Source organism: Mustela putorius, unplaced genomic scaffold (assembly GCF_011764305.1).
Source record: "Mustela putorius furo isolate JIRA1106 unplaced genomic scaffold, ASM1176430v1.1 tig00000743_pilon_pilon_pilon, whole genome shotgun sequence".
NCBI lineage: Eukaryota > Metazoa > Chordata > Mammalia > Carnivora > Mustelidae > Mustela > Mustela putorius.
In genome coordinates this window covers 5032304-5054960 of record NW_025421464.1, presented here as the reverse complement: position 1 = coordinate 5054960, position 22657 = coordinate 5032304, and the positions used below count along the sequence as shown (strand labels likewise).

Here is a 22657-nt window from a genome sequence, read left to right as displayed (position 1 = left end):
GCCGGTAAGGCTCCCTGGACTGATATTTTTAAATGGGAAAAAAACAATGGGTTCTTCTGCCAGGGCATCATCAATAGTACCAGGTAATACTTTGTGGTCCATTTCATCCTTAAAGCAATCACGTGAGGAAAGCACTATTCTTCTTCTCAGAGGATCAGAGAAGACAAGTAATTTGCACAAAGTCCCGCAGGGAGGGGCAGAGCCAAGCACTCTTAACCCAACCCACCACAGCGTCACTCCCCTTAGGCGGGGTTAGTGCGCAAATCTTCGCACTCACAGACTCAAAGTTCCTCTCGCCACAAACACCCGCAACTTCCGGGAGATTGCCCAGAACCGTAGCGCGCTTGCGCCGCCCCGCCCCCTGACGTCTCCATTCCGTCCCTCCCCTTTTGGAACGCGGAGCTGCTGAGCGGGCTGGCGGCCATTTTGTGAAGCGGCGAAAGAGGTGGTGGCTGCAGTGGGCTCCGGGAAGCCGTTCGGGCTGGGGCTGTCGGCCGCGGGGCGGAGGCACTCGCGCGGGGGGTAACTCGGGTCTGGGTTCGGGTGCCGCGCAGCTCTCCCCGGTAAGACTCCTGCAGCCCGGAACGGGCGGGGCTGTGCGGGGCTCGAGCCGCCCCTTGGTGGCCCGGGGCGGGGCCTTCGGAGGCCTCCGAGCCCGCAGCAGCGAGCGCCCCACACAAAAGGGTCGCGGCTTGGCTGCCGGGGTGGGGAAGGGCCTGGGGACCCGCTTGCGCCTTTGAAGCCTGAGAGGATGCAGGAAGGACGCAGGAGAGGATGAGCCTGCATACCGAAGTGGGGACGAGGCCATAGGGAGGACGCCCCCGTGGTCTGAGAGGGAGGAGGCCACAGTTGGGTGTCCCAGCGGCCTGCGAATTAACGGGGATTGCAGTAAAAGCACACCTACATCCCGAATGAGCGAGATTTTCTTTGCTTCCCAAAAGGGACAGGGATTCAAACTGCATCTCTGTGCCCAGTAGTGAGGAGATTAAACGTAGTGAGGACACTCCCTCGATCTGAGGTGGAAGGAAGGCTCCCGTGGCCTAACAGGAAAAGGGAACTCGAGTCTAGACACACCTGTGGGGAAGAAGCTGCAGTCGGTACACTCCTCTGAGTCTAGCAAGGAAATCTTAGAGCTGGTCGCCGTCGTGGCCTGGACGGGGTTGCAGGGAAATGCTCCCAGGGCTCAGCGTTGGGCGGGGCTTGCCCTTGAGGGTGTCGGCGATTTAAGAAGCCGGCCTCTGTAGCGAGAAAGTGGGGGTGAGTACGCCTCCCAGACCTCTAAGAATTGTAGTAAGATGCCAGGCCCTTGAACCCCAAGCAGGGAAGGGCCTGCAAAGAGCACCACCTTTAACATAACCCTTGGGAGAGAGCCTCCAGCACTGGAAGAGGAGCAGGCCCAATAGGAGGTGGAGGAGGGTGCTTTCGTTGAGTGAATTGAGTTTCTTTAGTGGAGGCTGGAGGTTTTAGCTGGCAGCCACGTGAAATAGGTGGGTGGGGCTTTGAGAATCTACAGGTTAGTGTCGGGGATGGACACCAGTGCAGGACGCTTAGCTGCCAGGTTGTAAATGCATGGATTTCATGTTTGCCAGTAATGTGTACTCTATAGTGAAACATCTCAACGGCTTCGGTGAAGGTAACTTTGCGTTATTCAGAACAAAACATGCTGGGAGTTTTGTACCCTGACTTGCAGGCTTCGTAGGAGAGGTTTCTGGACTCTGAAACTGTCCTTGACTCCTCAATTTCCAGAGATGATTTAATGTAAATTGTGACAGTTGTCAGGAACTGTTCTGTACTATCCAGCCAGTATAATCTGAGAAGAAAATGTAATTGCAACTGAGAGATTGTTGAAAGAGGAACTTACAGCTGGAGTATTCTTCGAGCTCTTGCTTGAATGGTTTAAAATCGAGTAGTTTTTGTTAAATGCAGTATTAGTAAAATGAATTGCATTGGACTTTGTTACATAGTTTATATTGTTAATGTATTTCAGAGCATTTGCAGTTCAGAAATGTCCTACAAGCGAGGACATACGGGCTGATTTTGTTTGTTTTGTTTTATAGAAATGTAAAGTAAGACTGGTTGTAATCATTTTTGAGCTTTGGTGGTTTTGGCCAGATAGTGGGAAGTAATTGTGTTCAGGCATTTTCCAAGAATATTAAAAAGTTGGGAAGAACTGTTACAGGTGGTTAAAATAATTTTATGGTAATTTTTTAAGGAAATGAAATGTTTGGCGTGTTTATATAAGGGTTGAGGATGTGCTCAGTATTATTCCTGGAAGATTTTTTGACGAAACAGGGAATGCATTTTATATCATCTTTATATGCTCAATTAAATATTTTGTTTATGGGTTGTAATGCATAATTTGTGTTTTTCTTAAGTTCATATCTGTTAGGTGAAAATGTGAAGCTTTAGAAACCATTTTGGTTGTTCCTTGGAACCTATTATGTGCTAATATCAGCTTATTTCTGGCTTCTTTCACTTTCTTGTGACATGCCAAATGTTTTTATGATTGCATATTGAGAGTTTGGGGGTTGTTGGTACAATTTTTAGATGTGAAACTTGATTTTGTGGACCAGTGTGTTACAGGTGCTGGAAATCCAGTGACCATGTTCATAACGTGTTTATTCCATTTTGTAGAGAGCTACTCCATCTTTTGGTTTAGATGAATATTTTCTTATGCAGATATTGTAGAAAGAATTTCTAAGTGTCAGTAATTGCACAAAAGATGCTCTTAGATACCTCTCCCTAAAATCTAGGGACTGTTTTCCATTCTTACATCTCCTGTCCCTGCCACAAATGCTTAATAAATGTTCGTGGTATAAATGAATGTTGTTAAATGTTTAGAATTAAGCGGAAAAATAACCTCATCTGATTTATAGTTTATCAGATTTTACTACCACCACTCATAAACCTTCTGGTTTGCAACGAGTTTATTTCATTAAGTTTCTGGCCACCTTTTAAGTTTTAAGACCCAACAGTGAGGGTAAATGTGCTTGGCTAGGTTAGAAGTGATACTGTTGCTTTTAAGTCAAGACAGTGAACATATTTGTTGGCATTTGTGGGGAGGGTTTGAAAAATAACTTAATATTATAGTCTTTTTGGCAGGAGGAATATATGTATCTTATTCAGCAATGTCTTTCGGCTTGCCACTTTTGAGAACTTTCTGGAGCTTAATGGGGAAGTGGAATAACAAGCTGTCTAAAGGATTCATGTCCCTCTGTGTCAGAAGCATTGTTTCATTAAGAATGATCCCAGAATCTGAAATGTGATTCATTTGGGGATGGGGACAAAACCATGTGGATGAAGTTGTGGTTTTTTTCCATAATGTGATTATGCGGCTTATAGCTTTGTGCCCATTATAATTGGTTCTCTGTTGCTCATCTCTGAGGGTGAACATTTGAGGGGTGCTGGTTTTCTATTTTGAATCTAAAGAACTTAGCTCTGCTGTACCCTGGTTACTTTTGATTAAAGACTGACGACTGAACAGAGTTAAAATTCACTTTTTGATGTTTATCACCAGATGAAGAGTGAAACAGTTAAGTTGAACTGGTTTGTGCTTTGGCTTTCTGATAAAAGAGGATTGTTGTCGGACATTTTACTCTGAAATTCCAAGTGATTGAAATGACTAGTAAATAAGAATATATGTCGTGTCATGATAATATGCAAAATGTTCGTAGCAGATATTTATAATTTGTTCATGTATGTGGTATTTCTAAAGCTGAAGCAAAGCCATTATGTTAGGACTAATTCCTAACGAAGTGGAAAAGTATACTAGAGCAATCTTCTTTTAGATCTTCTGATACGGGGTGGGGAGGGAGACAAGATGGCGGAGAACTAGGAGGAGGCGCCTTTTCAACCTGTACCCTAAAGTGAGCTAGATCTTCTGATATATATCAGCGAATTCAGTGGCAAATCAGGCCCATTTTCTCCTTTGTACCTTTATACTTTATAAATAGGTAAAACGTGTGTTAGATGTTTTGTTGCATACAATTGGTTGTCTTATCCTTCTAACTAAAATTCACCAAGTCTTAGGTGGTTGGAGTGGAATTTTCATTTTGGGATCCTGCATTCTGTTGCTAGCTGACACTTAGAACACAGGAATGAGTAGTTCCTGGAGAACAGTGGTGCCTCTATTAAATATTGTGCTCTTTACAAAGGGGGGGGGGTGAGAACAAAAGTACTTCTTCAGTCTCGGTTTCTATTTACGTTGTCCATATCAAGGAAGAAGCGTAACACCAAGAGTTGTGAAGTTTTAGCTTCAAGCCTGAAGTTTCTGGGTACTTTTCTTTGGTATGGGTTGATGTGGGCCTTCCCCTTTGCTTAAATAGATAAGATTCATGAATTTACTTCTAGATTGATTTTTTTAAAAGATTTTATTTATTTATTTGACAGAGATCACAAGTAGGCAGAGAGAGAGAGAGAGAGAGGAGGAGCAGGCTCCCTGCTGAGTAGAGAGCCCGATGCGGGACTCGATCCCAGAACCCTGAGATCATGACCCGAGCCAAAGGCAGCAGCTTAACCCACTGAGCCACCCAGGCGCCCTAGATTGATTTTTTTTTTAAAGATATTATTTATTTGACAGAGAAAGATCACAAGCAGGCGTGGAAGCGGGGGTAGCAGGCTCACCGTCAAGCAGAGAACCAGATGAGGGGCTCGATCCCAGGATCCTGGGATGACAACCTGAGCCAAAGGCAGAGGCTTAACCCACCCAGGCGCCCATGGATTGATTGTTTTACTTTAAATTGAACAACGTAAAATTTGAATGAGCCATTTGCCGAATTAAGCTGGAACTTAAAACTTTTTCTTGTGACATGAGACTTCCTTCTTGTTACAGTAACTTCTGGGAACCCTTTAGAAATTTTTGATAGTAGGTCTAATATTGTTCCCTTTGGGCATAACTAGCTGACTCTAAACTTGTTGCTATCCAGATGGACATTTGGAGTCTTCTTGGGTGTGGAAGGGAAGAGGCTGAGGAACCTGTTTGTTTCCCTTCAGGGCACTTATCCTGGCCCCATACCAGGCCCTTTGAATTGGAATCTCCAGTGGCTGATCATATGTTAATCTTAAATGCTTAACTCGGAAACTACTGTGGTTCTGTTGGCTATAGAGTCAAACTTGAATGTTTAGAGAATAATATTGCAGAATTCATGCTCTTCCTCACTGAGCATAGCCTTTACCTAAAAGCATGCTTTTTTTTGGTATTTCAAGTTTCCCTTTGTGACCTGTTAGATGAACTTCTAGGTGTGTCTTTTAAGGAGTTTTAAAACTCTTTAGACCTAATTAGAACTGATTTGTACAACATAAAAAAAATTAATACAGTGCTTTGGGCTTTTGAAAGGCTTGTTTATGACATATGTACGTAGCTTTTGTGGCAAAACAATCTTCAGTAATTTGAGTAGCTGTCTAGAAGATGTTTAGCTTGTCCTTTAGAAAAAATTTGGAGTAACACTAGAATTTTTAATACGTTTTACTTTTTGATGATGAATATGAAGCTCACAGGTGATATCTCGAACTTGAAAGATAGTTAAAAAATGAGCATCATTCTAAGTAGTGTTCTGTTGGTATCTTTATACTTAACAGTGACGATTTCTTCTTTCTCTGAATTCAAAAATGATCTTTTGCATATAGTTGTCTAATTATTTGGTCTTATATATTGCTTGTGAATTGTTCACAATTTCACTGATTTGGGAGAAATTCCAGTAAGAGATAAGTGACTCATTTTTACTTTGGGAAGTCTTCTTAAAATGCCATTTTTAGAGATTTTTTTTTTTTACAAGTTTCTTGGAACAGTTTTGGTGTTAGAAGAAAAAGCACTTTTCCTTAAGATTTTGAACCCCAGTGGTTTTAAGTAGGAATTAATCATTATAGCCTGAACTGTCACTTCATTTATGTTTCTTGATGCTTGATGCTATTTTGGTACAAAGGAAAATATTTTGAAAGAGCAACTGCAAGAATTTCCATAAGTACCCTTGAATTGATGATTTTGTCATTTGTCTTGGAACTGTTTATGTGTGAACTTGTGCTTTTTCATCAAGTGTTTGGTGGGACCTGAGGAAATAGGTTGTAGTTGGACTTGTATTAAGGAATTTTCTGGACTGGTTTAATCATCAAATGATAAAAGTAATTACCAGCTGTGAAGCTGAGGTTTATGACTGTTTTAGTTTTTAATTGATTCATTCTTGGACTTATTTATGGCACATTCTTGATATATGTAAATATATATGTTTTGAGAGATACCAAATTTGAAAGCAATACCAAGTAACGCATGTGTGGGATTTTGGTACACGTGTTTCTTTCTTTTCTCTGTCGTTTTTTAAAATATGCATTCTAACGAAGTACTCTGGTGGTTTCAGACTCGCCTTCATAATGTACAGTTCAGTGTGGCCTGTGCGTGTTGTTTTGTGTTTCCTGCATTGATTTTTGCCTCCATTTATTCTCTATTGCAGTCTAAAAGTTGGTTTTAATTGGTTGCCCACAGGATTGACTTGGCCTCTACTTCTTGTTAAGAAAATACATCTCTTGTTTTATCAGGTAAGAGATTTTGAATAGAAGGTTTGTTTTTATTCAAAATAAAATGAGACAGCTTATTTAGTAACATGAAAATATGTGTAGTAACTGAATTGTGGGGGATTTTCTTTCTTTTTTTACAGTCTTTTCTAAGGGATGGGGATGGGGTGGACTGGGTGCCTTGAACAGTTGTTGCTTTCTTCGGGGTTCAGTTTTTTATGGATGCATTTCTTTTGCTGAATTGCTGATTATTAGGCAGTAGGCTGTTTTTTTTTTTTCCCCTCAGTGTAGCATTCCAGGCTAATTGCAAATGTAGGTGCTTGTTATTGGTATGGTTTTTTAATATTCCTTAGAGGTAATGGGTTCTATGTTCTAGAGTACCTATTTTGACTTTAGATGGAATTAAGTGATTGGACTCTAACCCTCTTGTTAAGTAACAAAGGTAGGCTCCAGATAGTTGAAATGACTTACCAGTCAAATAGGCACTTAGAAGAATAGCAGATCTTACTTCATATTTTTTCAGAACCTAAAAACTGATTTTCTCTTTAGATGACTTTATGAATAATTCATGTGTTCTTTGGTTTAATTCTCAGCCCTTTTCTAACTGGTAATCTGGGCAGATTTTTCAATATCATATTTTCAAATGTACCTTGTGCAGACTTCAACTAAAGCCCTTCTCTTAGTAGCAGATGGTTTTTGAAGAATTCTTGTGTATGTCACTTTAGCCCTGTGTTTAATTTTTGTGTTCTTGGGACTGTATCAAATTCCCATTTTAGTGTCCCAGTGCAAACTAACATCTATCTCTCAAGTTGTTTGGGGTGCCTAGATTACTTCCCCAAGATGTGATAAAGTTATTAAACATTTTTTGAAGTTGAACAGGAATGCTGTCTTAATTTTGCATAGTCAATATGCTACAGACAGTAGGGAATGAGAATTTGATTTAATATCTTGAAATTATTTTGATGAGCTTCTCTATAGACTGCTAAATAGTAGTAAATACAAAGAAGAGTTTGTTGGTGTGATTTATGTTTTTAGTATTTATTTTTTTTGTTGACTCTTGCAAACCAAAAATGAAAAGCTTCCCTTCTCCCCCAAATTTCTAGTGTTTTATAATGGTCCCTCAAAGAGCATTTTCTGTTTGCCAGTCCATCTTTCTGGATTAAATTTGAAAGTGGCTTTTATTTTTGTGTATGCGTGTGAGAAAACTGTCGAAGCCAAACAACATATTTCTGTTTTGTGTACAGCAGTCATAATAGTTGAGATAGAATTACAGGTATTGTTGTATCAAATTAATAGCCCACAGTATTTGACATGGAAAAACTGCTTTCATGGAGTTAGAGGATTCTTAGAGCTTTCAGCAGGAAACTTTGCTCTTTTCTTATTCCTGTTTGAGAAGCGATAAAACCAAAGCTCAAATCATATAAATTTTCTGAAGTCACAGAACTAGTTTAATAGGTTTATATTTAAATATTGATTTATAAGATGGCTTGGAAAACACCCTATGTTGTTGATCACATAAATTTCAAATTAATATTTTCCAGTCCCAAGAATTCATTTTATACCGCTTTACAAAGGGCTTCCCTTGAATTTGCTCTTGGAAGCCATAAGAACTGAAATACTGAAATTTTACTTAAATCTGGGAGAAACGTCTCTAAAAGGAAAAGTTCAGAATGGGACATTATTTAAGGACAGCAGTGAGCTCCCAGAAATTCCACAGGAGTTGAGTAGAGACTGTAACAGCCACTGAATAAAAGTTCATACCCTAGTTCTTTTTAAAACAAAAGCAAAACGTGATAATACCCTTTTTTCGTTATCGTCCTTCTTTGGGGAAAACAAGACTTTTGGGGGGGTAGTGTGTGTGTGTGTGTGTGTGTGTGTGTGTATTATTATTTTTATGGTGAGTTTGGAAATGAGTCATTGGATCTGAGTTTAAATTAAAACAGCTGTGGTGAATGGCACTGCAACCAGGTTCTACTTTTTGGAGTGATGCATATAGATAACTAAGATTTTGGCTATTTTATTCAGTATTTACTTTGGATTCTTCGTGTGTGTTAACTTTGTAATAAAGAATTCCATATATAGTTTTCCTTAATAAATGGAGCTGTAATGCAGTTTGAAGAGTTTTAGGTTGAAATATGGGTTTTTTTTTTTTTTTGAGACTTGAGTCTAGTTTATTGTTAAGTATTATTTGTAATTCATTAGTATTGCAGTTTTCTGTTTCTGTTTGCCTTCTGAGACTGAGTGTTATAAAATGACCCTGATAATTCTACAGTTGTCATTTTTATAAGGAAAATGCTAAGCCACTTTTAAATATTAACTTTGATACATCCTTTGCATGTTTTTCCCCTGCAGATTGTTCAACTTTGTGTCCTGATTTGACTTACACATTTCTTTTAAATCTTACTGAATAATTAGTGGTCTGAATGTTATTGGTGATTCTACTTCTTATGGTGGTTTTTTTCCCTGAAACTTTGAGTCATGGCACTGAACTTGTAATTGTTCACAGAATTAATGCCTTTGGAAGTTGAAATTGTCTAGGTTTTACATTGTAAATGGCCTATAATGTTCAGTTTTTAGAATACTCAAATAAAAAAAAAATCTACATTGCTTGTGATAGTTTGAGGGTATATTTGAGGGCCTAGTATGGTAGCTGGTCATTCTTTTAGTTAAAAACTTGGTGTGATAAACAGGAGTCTGACCTGGCCGTTGCCTTTTCTCATCTGCAGGTGTGTGTGGTTTCAGCGCAGCATGGCTGTGGTCATCCGTTTGCAAGGTCTCCCAATTGTGGCGGGGACCATGGACATTCGCCACTTCTTCTCTGGATTGACCATCCCTGATGGGGGCGTGCATATTGTAGGGGGTGAACTGGGTGAGGCTTTCATCGTTTTTGCCACTGATGAAGATGCAAGGCTTGGTATGATGCGCACAGGTGGTACAATTAAAGGGTCAAAAGTAACACTTTTGTTGAGTAGTAAAACGGAAATGCAGAATATGATTGAACTGAGTCGTAGGCGTTTTGAAACTGCCAACTTAGATATACCACCAGCAAATGCTAGTAGATCAGGACCGCCGCCTAGCTCAGGAATGAGTGGCAGGGTAAACTTGCCTACAACAGTACCTAACTTTAATAATCCTTCACCCAGTGTAGTTACTGCCGCCACGTCTGTTCATGAAAGCAACAAAAATATACAGACATTTTCCACAGCCAGCATAGGATCGGCTCCTCCAAATATGGGGGCTTCTTTTGGGAGCCCAACGTTTAGCTCAACCATTCCGAGCACAGCGTCTCCAATGAACACAGTCCCACCACCACCAATTCCTCCAATCCCAGCGATGCCATCTTTGCCACCAATGCCGTCCATTCCCCCAATACCAGTTCCTCCTCCAGTACCTACATTGCCTCCAGTGCCTCCTGTGCCCCCAATTCCCCCAGTCCCTTCTGTGCCACCCATGACCCCACTGCCACCCATGTCTGGCATGCCACCCTTGAACCCGCCACCTGTGGCACCTCTGCCTGCTGGAATGAATGGCTCTGGAGCACCTATGAATCTGAACAATAATCTGAACCCTGTGTTTCTGGGTCCACTGAATCCTGTTAACCCTATCCAGATGAACTCTCAAAGCAGTGTGAAACCACTTCCCATCAACCCCGATGATCTATATGTCAGTGTGCATGGAATGCCCTTTTCTGCAATGGAAAATGATGTCAGAGATTTTTTCCATGGGCTCCGTGTTGATGCAGTGCATTTGTTGAAAGATCATGTAGGTCGAAATAATGGGAATGGATTGGTTAAGTTTCTCTCCCCTCAAGATACATTTGAAGCTTTGAAACGAAACAGAATGCTGATGATTCAACGCTATGTGGAAGTTAGTCCTGCCACAGAGAGACAGTGGGTAGCTGCTGGAGGCCATATCACTTTTAAGCAAAGTATAGGACCTTCTGGACAAACCCATCCCCCTCCTCAGACACTTCCCAGGTCAAAATCGCCCAGTGGGCAGAAAAGGTCAAGGTCAAGATCACCACATGAGGCTGGTTTTTGTGTTTACTTGAAAGGGCTGCCATTTGAAGCGGAAAACAAACATGTCATTGATTTTTTTAAAAAGTTGGATATTGTGGAAGATAGTATTTATATTGCTTATGGACCCAATGGGAAAGCAACTGGTGAAGGCTTCGTAGAATTCAGGAATGAGGCTGACTATAAGGCTGCTCTGTGTCGTCATAAACAATACATGGGCAATCGCTTTATTCAAGTTCATCCAATTACTAAGAAAGGTATGCTAGAAAAGATAGATATGATTCGTAAAAGACTGCAGAACTTCAGCTATGACCAGAGGGAAATGATGTTAAATCCGGAGGGGGATGTCAGCTCTGCCAAAGTCTGTGCTCACATAACAAATATTCCATTCAGCATTACCAAGATGGATGTTCTTCAGTTCCTAGAAGGAATCCCAGTGGATGAAAATGCTGTACATGTTCTTGTTGATAACAATGGGCAAGGTCTAGGACAGGCATTGGTTCAGTTTAAAAATGAAGATGATGCACGTAAGTCTGAACGCTTACACCGTAAAAAACTTAATGGGAGAGAAGCTTTTGTTCATGTAGTTACTCTAGAAGATATGAGAGAGATTGAAAAAAATCCCCCTGCCCAAGGAAAAAAAGGGTTAAAGATGCCTGTGCCAGGTAATCCTACAGTTCCAGGAATGCCCAGTGTGGGAATGCCCAGTACGGGAGTGCCCAGTGCGGGAATGCCCAGTGCAGGAATGCCCGGTGCGGGCATCCCCGGTGCGGGAATGCCTGGTGCGGGAATGCCCGGCGCAGGCGTGCCCGGCGCGGCGTGCCCAGCGCAGGCGTGCCCAGCGCCGGTGTGCCCAGTGCAGGAGTGCCCGGTGCAGGAGTGCCCGGTGCAGGAGTGCCTGGTGCAGGAATGCCTGGTGCAGGAGGTGAAGAGCATGCCTTCCTGACTGTAGGATCTAAGGAGGCCAACAATGGGCCTCCATTTAACTTTCCTGGTAATTTTGGTGGGTCCAATGCCTTTGGGCCACCACTCCCTCCTCCAGGATTAGGAGGAGCCTTTGGTGATGCTAGGCCTGCTATGCCTTCAGTTGGAAATAGTGGTTTGCCTGGTCTAGGACTGGATGTTCCAGGGTTTGGAGGTGGACCAAATAATTTAAGTGGGCCAGGATTTGGAGGAGGCCCTCAGAATTTTGGAAATGGCCCTGGTAGTTTAGGTGGCCCCCCGGGCTTTGGAAGTGGCCCTCCTGGTCTTGGAAGTGCCCCTGGGCATTTGAGTGGGCCACCAGCCTTTGGGCCTGGGCCTGGCCCTGGCCCTGGCCCAATTCACATTGGTGGTCCCCCTGGCTTTGGATCTAGTTCTGGAAAACCAGGACCAACAGTAATTAAAGTTCAGAATATGCCCTTCACTGTGTCTATTGATGAGATTTTAGATTTCTTTTATGGCTATCAAGTGATCCCAGGCTCAGTGTGTTTAAAATACAATGAAAAAGGTATGCCCACAGGCGAAGCCATGGTGGCCTTCGAATCTCGGGATGAAGCCACAGCTGCTGTCATTGACTTAAATGACAGACCTATAGGTTCAAGGAAAGTAAAACTTGTCTTAGGGTAGCTGTTCACATAAATTCTTTATAGGGTAGATCTTCATAGTGCTGTGATTAATGCATCCAGATTGTTTTCCTAGTATTTCCAGGTTAGAACCTGTGGATTGTTTCAATTGCATATAGATTGGTTTCTGTAACATAGAGCATTGGTTGACTGTTTACAGAAGACTCACTACCAGGATAAATATTGCTGTATGTTACAGTAAAGCTGTCTGGAGAGAACACAAAATGATTTTGGCGTACCATTAGAGAAACCATTTGTAAAATACAAATGACCACATAAAGCTTATCAAGGAGTTTAGATTGGTTTTGTTTTATACCATATGGGATGAAGAAAATAGAAATGTCAATAGAGCTCATTAAGGGTGCTCTTGCCAGCTGCTGAAAAATAGAAGTTGGCTACTCTTGGAATTTGGTTTAAAGCTGGACAGATTTGCTTTGTTATAGGGTCAAAGCTTTGTCTAAAGTCCTCATTTTCTTTTAAAATTGAATAAAATCTCTGTATACAGATTCACTGTATGTACCTTTATTGCTTCTTGAGGGTTCTTGCTGTATAGACAGTCCTGCTTCTGAAGTTGCTGCTTTTTTGTTTGCCTAATTGACTCATTTGTAAATGAGCAGAATTGTTTTGTTGTTGTTGTTTTAATATAAAACTCCACACTTGGTTTGTGCTATAACTTTGAACTTTGATTTCTAATGTCACACTTAAAACTGTGTGAAATAAGAACTTCTGCCACAAAAATAAAATACAGAGTCCTCTACCTACCAGAGCCTTTTTGGTTTGACCGCCATGTTTTAGTTTAGTAAGTTTAAAAATTGTTCATGTTTGGATGGCTTTGAAAACCAGAAACCACTTCTAATGATCATTGTTTAAAATGCCAGATTTGAAGTCCTGTCCATGGTGGACTAATGTTCTGGCAGTTTCCTTCTGTCCCAAATTTATGTGAAATTTTGGCCTGTAACTAAACGAAGAGAGTCCATTTATAAGAGCATTATATCTATGTTTTTTTAAAAACTGAAGTTGAAATTGTTAGCTTTGTTAGCAGTAGTGTTATAGAATAAAAGATTCATAAGCTGTTCCATAGATGTGCATTTTAATCCTGTTATTTTGAGGCTTTTTGGTCTAGTTGTTTGATCAGGAGCCTGTTCATAAAAATTCTTCATACCGACTACAAGTGCAGCTGCCAGAGGGGAGAGAATTGAGACTCTTTGCCCTTTAATACTCTTCTTTGGCATTCAGGACACTAAGGCAGGAGGACCAAGTGGGTTCTGGTTGGTAAGTGTCCTTGTCATAAAAACATTTGCCTTACAAGATCCTGCCCACTGCTACAAAAGGCTCTATTTATGGTTACTTTCCTTCTTGTAGTTAAAATGCTCTAAAGAAAGATGTGTCACATTATATTATAAACATACATGAAATAGGAGATTGGTGAGATATCATGAAAAACAAATTTTGTCTTTAACATGGGCCTCTGTCTTGGTTTGAAACATCCCCAACATTTCCTGCAAATCAATGTACTTACAAAGGGGTCAGCCTTTTAAAAGAGTTATTTCCTATTAAAAAAAAAAATAGTGCCTTTTTGGTGTTGCAAGTCAGTGGAACACTGAAATACAGCGTCTCGTGTAACTTAGAGTTAAGAGTGGCAGCAGTTTCATTTGCGTGATAAGATTTGGAAAGCCTTTTTTCATCACTACAATCTTAGAGGTTTGACAGTACAGGATTTTTTTGTCTAGGGAAAGGATTGTTTAGACTTTCAAAGAAGACATGGCTGTGTTGTGGGTCTTTTGACAATTTATGAATACAAATTTGCTTTGACAGATCGCTAGATATTGCCTCCTCAACTAAAAAAAGCAATATGATGTTTATATATGCTGTTCAATTTAGGTTTTCTGTTAAGTAATCATTTCTCATTCCAAAGACCGAGTGCAGAAAACTTCAGCGCTGCTTGGGAGTCTTATTTCAACTGCAGATTATTTTCCCCATTGGAGAGCTGACTGTTTTCATTTTAGAAAAATGGGTTGTTTGAAGATGAAAGCCTTTTATCTTTTTTCACAGTTTATTTTGGTTATATGTTCGTACAATCTTATTAAATATTTCATATACTTTATTGCAACTACTTTGTTATTTCTACATCTTAGATAAATGCTGAAAAGGAAAACTTGATTTCATTGTTCATCAAATTAAATAAATTAAGAAAATAGTGGTTTGTGTAGAATTTGGAGAGAACTATGTTCTATATTTGGTTGAGTCACAACAGTGCTTCTCTTGTTGTGAAATGTAATTAAATGCTTTGCCCTCTGGAACTTGATATTTGTGTATCTGAGACTTATTAATATAGTGCTAACTGCTAAGCGTACTGTTCATCTTGTTCTGGGCACTGGAGTTTGAGTTTTAAAAAAATTCTTGAAAATATGTTCTGTGCAATCACTCATACCTCTCTTCCTGCAAATTTTCTCAGAAGAACTAGGTTTGGGGTGAAAATGAATTTATTTTCTCATTTGCTTTGTATGGTATGAAGGATTTGTAAAGCTTTGCTCAAAGTTGTGTGCATTTGTAAACACTATCATGATATTTTCAATTTTATGTGTAAATCTTGTCTTTGGTGACTGACATGAATGGAAGAGAATCTTTTCCATTAGGTTTAATTCCTCCCACCCCCTTGCCTGGGCGTTTTTGTTTTGGGTTTTTTTTTTTAGTTTAAAGGATTAGAGATACTACAAAATGTATTTTATAAATAAGCAAATTTGTAAACTTTTTCTGAACTTTAGTGAAACATTTAGTCCACAAGCAAAATTTGGAGGTGTATTTTGTGTTTAATACTGTAGTTTGGATGTACAATTTAATTATTAGTGGCTTTAAAAAAATGCAACACTGTTGAGTGAAAGAAACATAGTTCCTAGCTTTGTGCTCCAAGTTGTCAAAGCATCAACCATGAAAATTTCATTAGGGAAATTTTTATTCAGAATTTCAGAGAATAATGTCCAGTGTACTTAGTTAGTCTTAACCCACTGGATGAAAATCTAGGGGTGTGTATGGACATAAACAAGCATACCTTGGATGAAATAAGGATCCATGAAAGCCTTAATCAAACTCAAAGTCCTTTTTATTGGATTCTGTCATTGTGTACAGGTGTGGGTCAAATGTTTAAAAATAAATCCACTCTTCAATTTCAAGAATACTTTAAAAATGAGTAAAGAAGCCGTAAAGTTACTGCTAGTTAAATTTGTAAAGAATTTCTAGCAGTGATCACTTTTAAAACTTCCCACTCTTGCAAAATTAACCACATTTAGTTTTACTGGCAGTTCTGTAGTAGTCCAAGCAGTCCAAACACAATAAAATGATTCATTGCCAATATGGCCACAACATTGCCAGCAAATACTGCCTTGGCATCATTCAGCAGAGGTTTTTGTTTATAAAGATGAAGTCTTGAATACTGTTCAATAAACTTGTCACAAAATAAAAGAGGCTGATGCTTTTAATGCTTTACACAAAAGTACTCCACTGAGCTATGCCATCAGGTTTTTGTTGTTGTCTTTGTTATTTTTTTTTAAATCCTACAAATATTTTGTGCCTTTGGAAAGGTGGATTTGGTGATCTCAGAGGTAACCATTGTTGTTTATCCTTGTCTGCTAATGCTGAAGTGTGGAAAGAAGATAACCTGGAACGGCAGGGAGGAAACTTGATTCTAGGTCAAATCTGTGGTATCCACCTTTTCAGACTTTTATCTTGTATGGTTTGATAGCAAGCCACTTCGTTTTGTGGACTCAGAAAGAAACAGAAACCAGGTGCTCCTTTTTACAGAGGTGTCTTAAAGGGGGCTGTGATGGTCTTCTTAAAAAAACTGATTAAGAAATGGGAAAAGAAATCTTCAGAATACATTGTCAATTGCACATATTTCTAATTAGAGGTTTCTCTTTTTTTGTTTACTTACTCTTGAATTAGTATGTGAGGTATTTTGAGGTGGGGAAGGGGGAGAGGAATCAAAAATATTGGTGCTTTCTGACATTGATGCTCTGGTTTTGTCCCTTCCACATTTGTTCAGCTGCTAAAAGACAAACATTAGCAAATGAGAAGTTTCCATAAACTCTGGAGTCCTTTAAAAAAAATTCTGGATTGGAGTTGCAGAGAAATTAGTGTGCTATTCCTTTTAACCAATGCTCTTGAAAAATATATATAACTTTTTCCTTTACCACAAAAGAGTTTTTAGCCTGTTTTTGAGTTTCAATACCCAGGTTGTTTTAGAGGGGTTTAGACTTAAACATACTTAATTCTAGGTGGTTGCTGAATTGTTCTAAAATTATGAAGGTTTGACTAAGTATTTGAAAAATCACAGAGTGAAATCAGCTGCCTACAGATACCCAGAATGGTCTTTACCATCTTAAAAAGGATGGACTGATGCTAATAATATGTTTTGTTTTCTTGCTCAGGAGAAAACTCACTTTAATTCATTGTTGTCTGCTTTCCAGTGTTTTACAGCAGGAAATGGTTTATCAGTTACGTGCATGGCCACCATTCTCCTTACCCCCTCCCCACATTAGAGCTTTTATGGGATATGGTAGAGTCCAAACTTACGACTATCTTTTTAATTAAAAAAATTGCTTGATTTCAGTTTTGTCTTTTTAGTATAAAATCTGATAGATCACTTAGATTTACTCTGAAATTTCTGGAAAGAGTGTATTCTGGTGGTGGCATAGTTCTCTGATGCTGTAGTGACTTTTCTGGAAAAACACTTCTTAACAGAGCAAGTTCATCTCTTAATGGTGCCTGTTCCTGTAAATGTTAATTCTTTATTGTGCTGTTCCTGGATTTATTCTTGTTGCCTTTAACTACTTTGTGCCAGAGGATCTCTCAAGCATCTTAGAATTTGGCTCCTTTTCTGGATCATAATAATTAACAATGAACAACTAAGGTGGCAGTGCTTTTCTACATATTGCTCTACTACTGAAGAGTCCAGAAGGGGCAAAAAAGCCACTTGATGAAAGAAAACATTCTAGCCCCAGGGGCAGAAGGGCAGCACTCTAAAAATCTGGGGGCAGCAAATAGTGCTGGGGAAAACCTCATTAACCATCATCTTTTAATTCTCAGAGGCCCAGGGACCTTCCCCTGGTGAAAAGGTTGATAGTTAAGTCCTAGAACCTAAGGAAACCCAAGTTGTGGGTTAAATGACACAGCAGACATTGGAATTGGCATCCCAGCTGTACCAGACATCTGGATTCTGATTTTAGTAGCTTAATATTTCAAATCATTTTTCCTAGTCAGCAGGTGGCTTGCTATTTCATGTTGAGAGGAGGAGGAAGTGACTACTGGAGAAAAACAGCCATGACCAGCAAGAGAACACAATTCAATATGGACAGTCAGATGTTGAAGAAGCATAAGACACTCCCAGGAATGTGCTATATTCAAACAGTCTGCCCCTTAGTGTTTCATCCCCTCTCCATTCTGATGCTGCCAGTTTTTCCCTTTTACCTGCTCTCATTAGTAATTCGGCTGGTAACCAGGGCTATGAGTTTCTCACTGCTGTCTATCTCTGTAGCCTAGCTGCCTAACTTTGGGGGGTAGGGGGGGAATGTGAGCTCATTCATAGTTCTCGATTAGTGAATAAGATTTGTCACTTAAGCATTTGTGTTACATGCCAGATGTAACCAACCACGTTGTGATACTACTGTAAGTCACCTGTTAGTCCTTGCAGAGTGAAGAATGTTTAAGGGTAGAGATACTCAGCTGCTTAAGGGATCTTAAATCATACTAATTGGTGCTGTTGCTGATGTCATTTTTTTTTTCCACTTCTGAGTGAATGCCATCCTCCACTGTACTCTCCCACATACTGTGTTGCTATACAGAGATGGTTATATCCTTTATACATAATTCTCTTTTGTGGTGTGGTCCTGTGGGACCAGTAGGGTCCCTCTGCTATAAATCTGGCTATAGTGGAAAGACTAATGCAGCTTTTAACTTTCTGAAGTAGATCCTGCCAATTATCTTTGCTTCTATGACCATTGAATTGACGGGTTAGAATTGGAAATGTCTGTTGCCTCCAAGCTTTTAAGACAGTTTCACATGGATAATACCTTAGCCATAGCAGTAACCCATGTTAACTATATTTTTTGAGCAGTGCTGTGCACCCAACACTTCCACACTGATAGAAAAGGAAGCAAAATAAGATGCTTGTTCTTAAAAACCTAAGGTTTTAAATAATACAAGTAAGTGCTCAGTTGTACTTGTGCATGTATGAGGACCATTCATGTCCTACAGGAACTGGATGGAGAGGGGTTTCCTGGCGAGTTGCTGAACAAGTGTAATGGAAGTATAATGGAAGCCTTGGGTGTAAGCTGAGTATGTTAATTTAGTAAAATGAAATGTTTAGTAGTGTGAGAGAATACTGGCACTCCCTAAAATGGTGTTTGTCCTGGAAGCTCTTAAAGTTGTGTTTAACAGTGTATCCTGAGTGACGTGACTGAGCTGAATGGTGACTAAGGCAGGCAGGTGAGGGCTGTACTAGGGGTGTCCTGACCTACCAGAGGGATAGAACATTTTATCTTTTTAATAACCCTTTGACCAACTGCCATGTACCACTTCTTATAAACAAACGGCCTAATAAGACATTCATAAATGCTGGAGTTAAGTAAATTTTCCCATCAGTTTCACTACTTACACAGTTGACTATATGAAATTGATTCTTTTCCAGTTTTGCATTTGATTTGATAGTTTTAGTTTTTTTGTATAAAATGTTTACCTCTTTGTTCTTTTTCTTCTAGAGCGGTGCTGTTCTAAGAATTTTGTCCAACAGAAATGTTCTCATTAGCATTCATGTTACTTAGCCACTGTAGCTACTTTTTTTTTTTTTTAAGGATTTTATTTGTTCTGTGAGAGAGAGTGCATGTGAGCAGGCAGAGGGGGGATGCAGAGGGCCAGAGAAAGAATCTCAAGTAGACTCCATGCTGAGTATGGAGCCCAAAGCAGGGCTTAGTCTCACAACCTTGAGATCGTGACCTGAGTCAAAACCAGGAGTTGGATGCTTAATTGATTGAGCCATCCAGGGGCCCTGCTACTGTAGCTACTATTAAATTTAAAAAGCAAGCTAGTGGCAACTATTGAACAGCACAATCCTAGATTCACAGAACAGAAAATTTCCTCTTCATATCTGATCTTTGGAGATCACCATGTTAGGTAACACTGACCAATAGAAATAAGAGTCATTTATGTTATCTAAATTTTTCTAGTAGCCATGAAAAAGGTAAAAAGAAACTAGTGAAATTAATAATAAATTTTAGACCAGTATATCTGAAATGTTACTATTTCAGTGTATACTCTATAAAATTATTAAGATTTTGGGGGGATACTGTTTTCAATTTATACTTTACAGCACATTGTCTTTTGAACTATGCATATTTCAAGTGCTCAGTATCTGGTTGTGGGTAGGAGGCCATCCTGGACAGTACAGATTTAGTTTATGAGAAAGGTTATCCTCTGTCATTTCTCTCTAAGCTGTGTTGCCTTTTTCAGCTGTTTCTTTACTTTTCAGTATTTGAGTTTTGTTGCGTTCCTCTTAACCTTTCCCATTCCGGTTATGTTGGCAGTTTTTTTGAAGGGGTTAACATGCCTCAGTTACCCGTTTTCATGGGCTACAATGAACTTTTTCACTGGCTAACTGGGTCTTCTATTGTGAAATTAATCCACCAGAGTTCAGCAACAGAACTAGAATCTTCCCTATCCCCTGCTGACCCCCACCCCCTGCACCCCACCTACAGTGGGAAGTGAGCAAGTCATTGTGTGTGTGTAATGCAGTTTCCTTATTGTTCAGACCCTCTCTTTTCTCAACTTGCCTAACACAAAATTTGAAGAACAACCCATTTTAAGATCTCCTATGTATCCCAAGTGGATTTATTTTTTTCCAGTAAGAGGAACTTGCACTATGAACATTAGGTTGGTTTCTTTTTCCAGGGCTCTGGTCTGCTGCTTTTTACTTGGCTTCTTTATGCCATAGATCACATTGCACACTGGAAATGCACAAGCTCTTGTTGATGTCCTTGCCCTGGAGATGCTTAGGAAGGTGGTCCAGTACTATTGTCTTCTACACTCTGCAGACGATAGGCAGTGGTCTTGTTAAAAGAAGGTAGATCAACTGAGTGTAGGTTCCAGCAGAGCTGACTAGGGGCAGAATTGGGTGCCTAATAGGTAGTCTCTGAAAATTCTGATAAAAATCACATTTTCCTGAACTGAGTTCTACTTTATTTGCAGAATGGGCGCTTGTTATTTAAGGTTTATTCCTTTGAATAAACTTAAATTCTAGTCCTATACATGCAGAATCTAGCAGTTCCTCTTTTCCTGCTTGACGGACAAATAGAGGAAACGTGGTGGATGCACAAGTTCTTTTCCATCTTAGTATAAGTCTAGTTGGTATAGGTCATGGGAAGAGGCCGCGTGAGCCTCAGTCCTCATGTGGAGTGTCCAGATGGATTTCAGATTGGACTGGATTACAAGGTGTGACCCGTTGCTAAAATGGATGGAATAGAAATCATATTCTCAGAGTTGTGGTTCATTTGTTACTATATGTCCCAGGATCAGTCATTTCCTTTCTCTGGCCTAAGTGTTTTAAGCAATATGATTAAATGAGAGAATCTCATTATGCCCAGTTTCAAGCTTCTGTGATTTTACGAACCCAGCCATTCTGTTTCTTTATGGAAGTTTGTAGGTAATTTGAACCTTAAACTACAGAAAAGCCCGTGGAACTCAGTATTTTGGTCTGGTACTGCTTTGATGCATTTCTGAGTTTGACAGCAGTCACACTGCAGCTTCACAATTTCATTAGAAGAGAAAAGTAGGGAGGTTCTTCATTCCCACCAGCTAGGTCATCTGGGGCAGGTGGACTCAGAGGCATTTTTCTTGGTTGTCCATGAACCAGCTAGTTAGATAATAGTACAAAGGATCCATTTATGAGCACTGAGAAGAGGAGCAGTTAACGATTATTCGGCACTTACTCTGTGTCAGGCAGGAGATACTTTGCATGGTTGTCCTCATTTTATCCTCACAAAAACCCTGTAAGGTTGGTATTCTTATTTTCCCTACCTTACAAGTGGGGAAATCAGGGGAAGAGAAGCAAAATAACTTGCTCGAAGTCTAATTAATAGTAAGGGTAAGCAGAGATGATTCAGTCATAGGCTGTCTGCATGACTCCAGAAGCAGAGCCCTCCTTCAACCATTGCCTGTCCCTAACTTTTGGGAGAAGACATGGGAGGCCGCTGGCAGCACTCTTCTGTCAGGGGTCTTGAGCCTGCTGGGAAAGGATTCTGGACCAATGTTTATTTTGAAGTAGGCAGGTAGAGGCTTCATGTAAACACATTCAGAGTTCTAGGGCAGAGAAAAACTCTGGTTCCAGTACTGTTTTATCTTGCTTGAAGGCCATATGTTCTTCCTCAGTTTACCTCTTTACTCATACCCAATTTGCTGCTCAAGCTAGGTTCTCTTTGAAGAGTTGAACACAGGTTGTAGTTCAACTTGGGATAAGTCTTCTTGGGATGTTGTAGTTCGACTTCCAAACTTTTTTGACCTTCACAGAATATAGCAGGATGGGACACCCTGTTACCATTTACTGTACCATATTTTCTGCGCTTCACTTTTTGTGTGACGTTCACATTTTTAAGCTTTATAGTATTGCCAAATACAGTGGCAGCCAGACTACTTAGTATTATAAGGATCTAAACCAAATTATTTTTTAAACTTTTAGTTTTAAATACAATTTTTGTAGCCTGTAGTCATATGTGTGAATAAAGAACATACAGTTTTATGGTAGGGATTTACATAATTGGTTCCGTTTGTGACTGTCTTCAGGGGCTGTTAAATTTGGGGCAGGGGTAAAGAAAAACTTGTCAAACCTTATTCATGTCCCTTGAGGAGGCAGAGAAAGAAAGGAACAATGGTGATGGGCGTAGTTCATCCTTTTAATCTGAAGGGAAAAGAATATATTCCATGGGTGGTGCTCTGCCGTTTGGGAGCCTGTGGAGAATTTCCTGATTGGCTTTCAAGACTTGATTGAGCATCTGAGCTGCTCCAGCATGCCAAGGTAGGCAACAGGAGTGTGAGCATGGCTTTGGTTTGTTGGAGTGATCCTGCCACCCAGACATTTTGGTGCTCTCTTCTTCCTTTTCAAAGCCTGGAAATGGAAATGGAATTGGAAGCTGGTTCCTTTCTTTGTTAGGCTTTTGGGAAGGGAAGATGGTAGCGTAATACCTGAGCATGAAAGGCCAATGAATTTCAGCTTGACTGGCATGAACTGGATCTAAGAGGAGTGATGTGTTCATGGATTTATGAAGAGCAGAGTTAGAATCTCCCAAGACCGCGGAGGGGATGCCCTAGAAAATGGACACATCACTCCCTTTTTGCCAGAGCGGGTTTCCCTATCAACGATGGTAAACCAGCTAGCTGTGGGAAGGGAAGCTCTGGTTTTTAGCATTTGTCCAATTTCTGTGGCTTAAAATATGGATAGACATGCTGTGAAACCATACAAGCCTGCTCCAGCGCATTGCTGTAACCTTTCCT

At 40.1% G+C, this 22657-nt stretch overlaps 2 protein-coding genes across 8 annotated transcripts in view; both read left to right on the top strand.

The window, feature by feature from the left end:
• The first annotated feature begins 336 nt into the window (after positions 1-336).
• The window catches only part of CPNE1 (copine 1), a 35362-nt gene continuing 13041 nt past the window's right edge, over positions 337-22657 (top strand). The window contains exons 1-2 of one of the 7 annotated variants that reach the window (XM_004746536.3): positions 435-563; positions 6476-6528. Coding sequence is in view for 1 of the 7 variants with exons in the window: in XM_004746533.3 (XP_004746590.2) it covers positions 11033-11047 (15 nt within the window). In the remaining 6 variants the exon portion in view is untranslated. Of the gene's footprint in view, positions 564-6443; positions 6529-9239; positions 9374-10909; positions 11048-22657 lie in introns of those variants that run through there. The other 6 variants (XM_045084130.1, XM_004746538.3, XM_004746539.3 and 3 more) reach the window with 6 other exon arrangements.
• RBM12 (RNA binding motif protein 12) lies at positions 9253-15583 on the top strand. Its single transcript, XM_045084129.1, is given in 2 exon segments — positions 9253-11332; positions 11335-15583. Coding segments are annotated over 2 exon segments (2874 nt in total). The 3' UTR covers positions 12129-15583.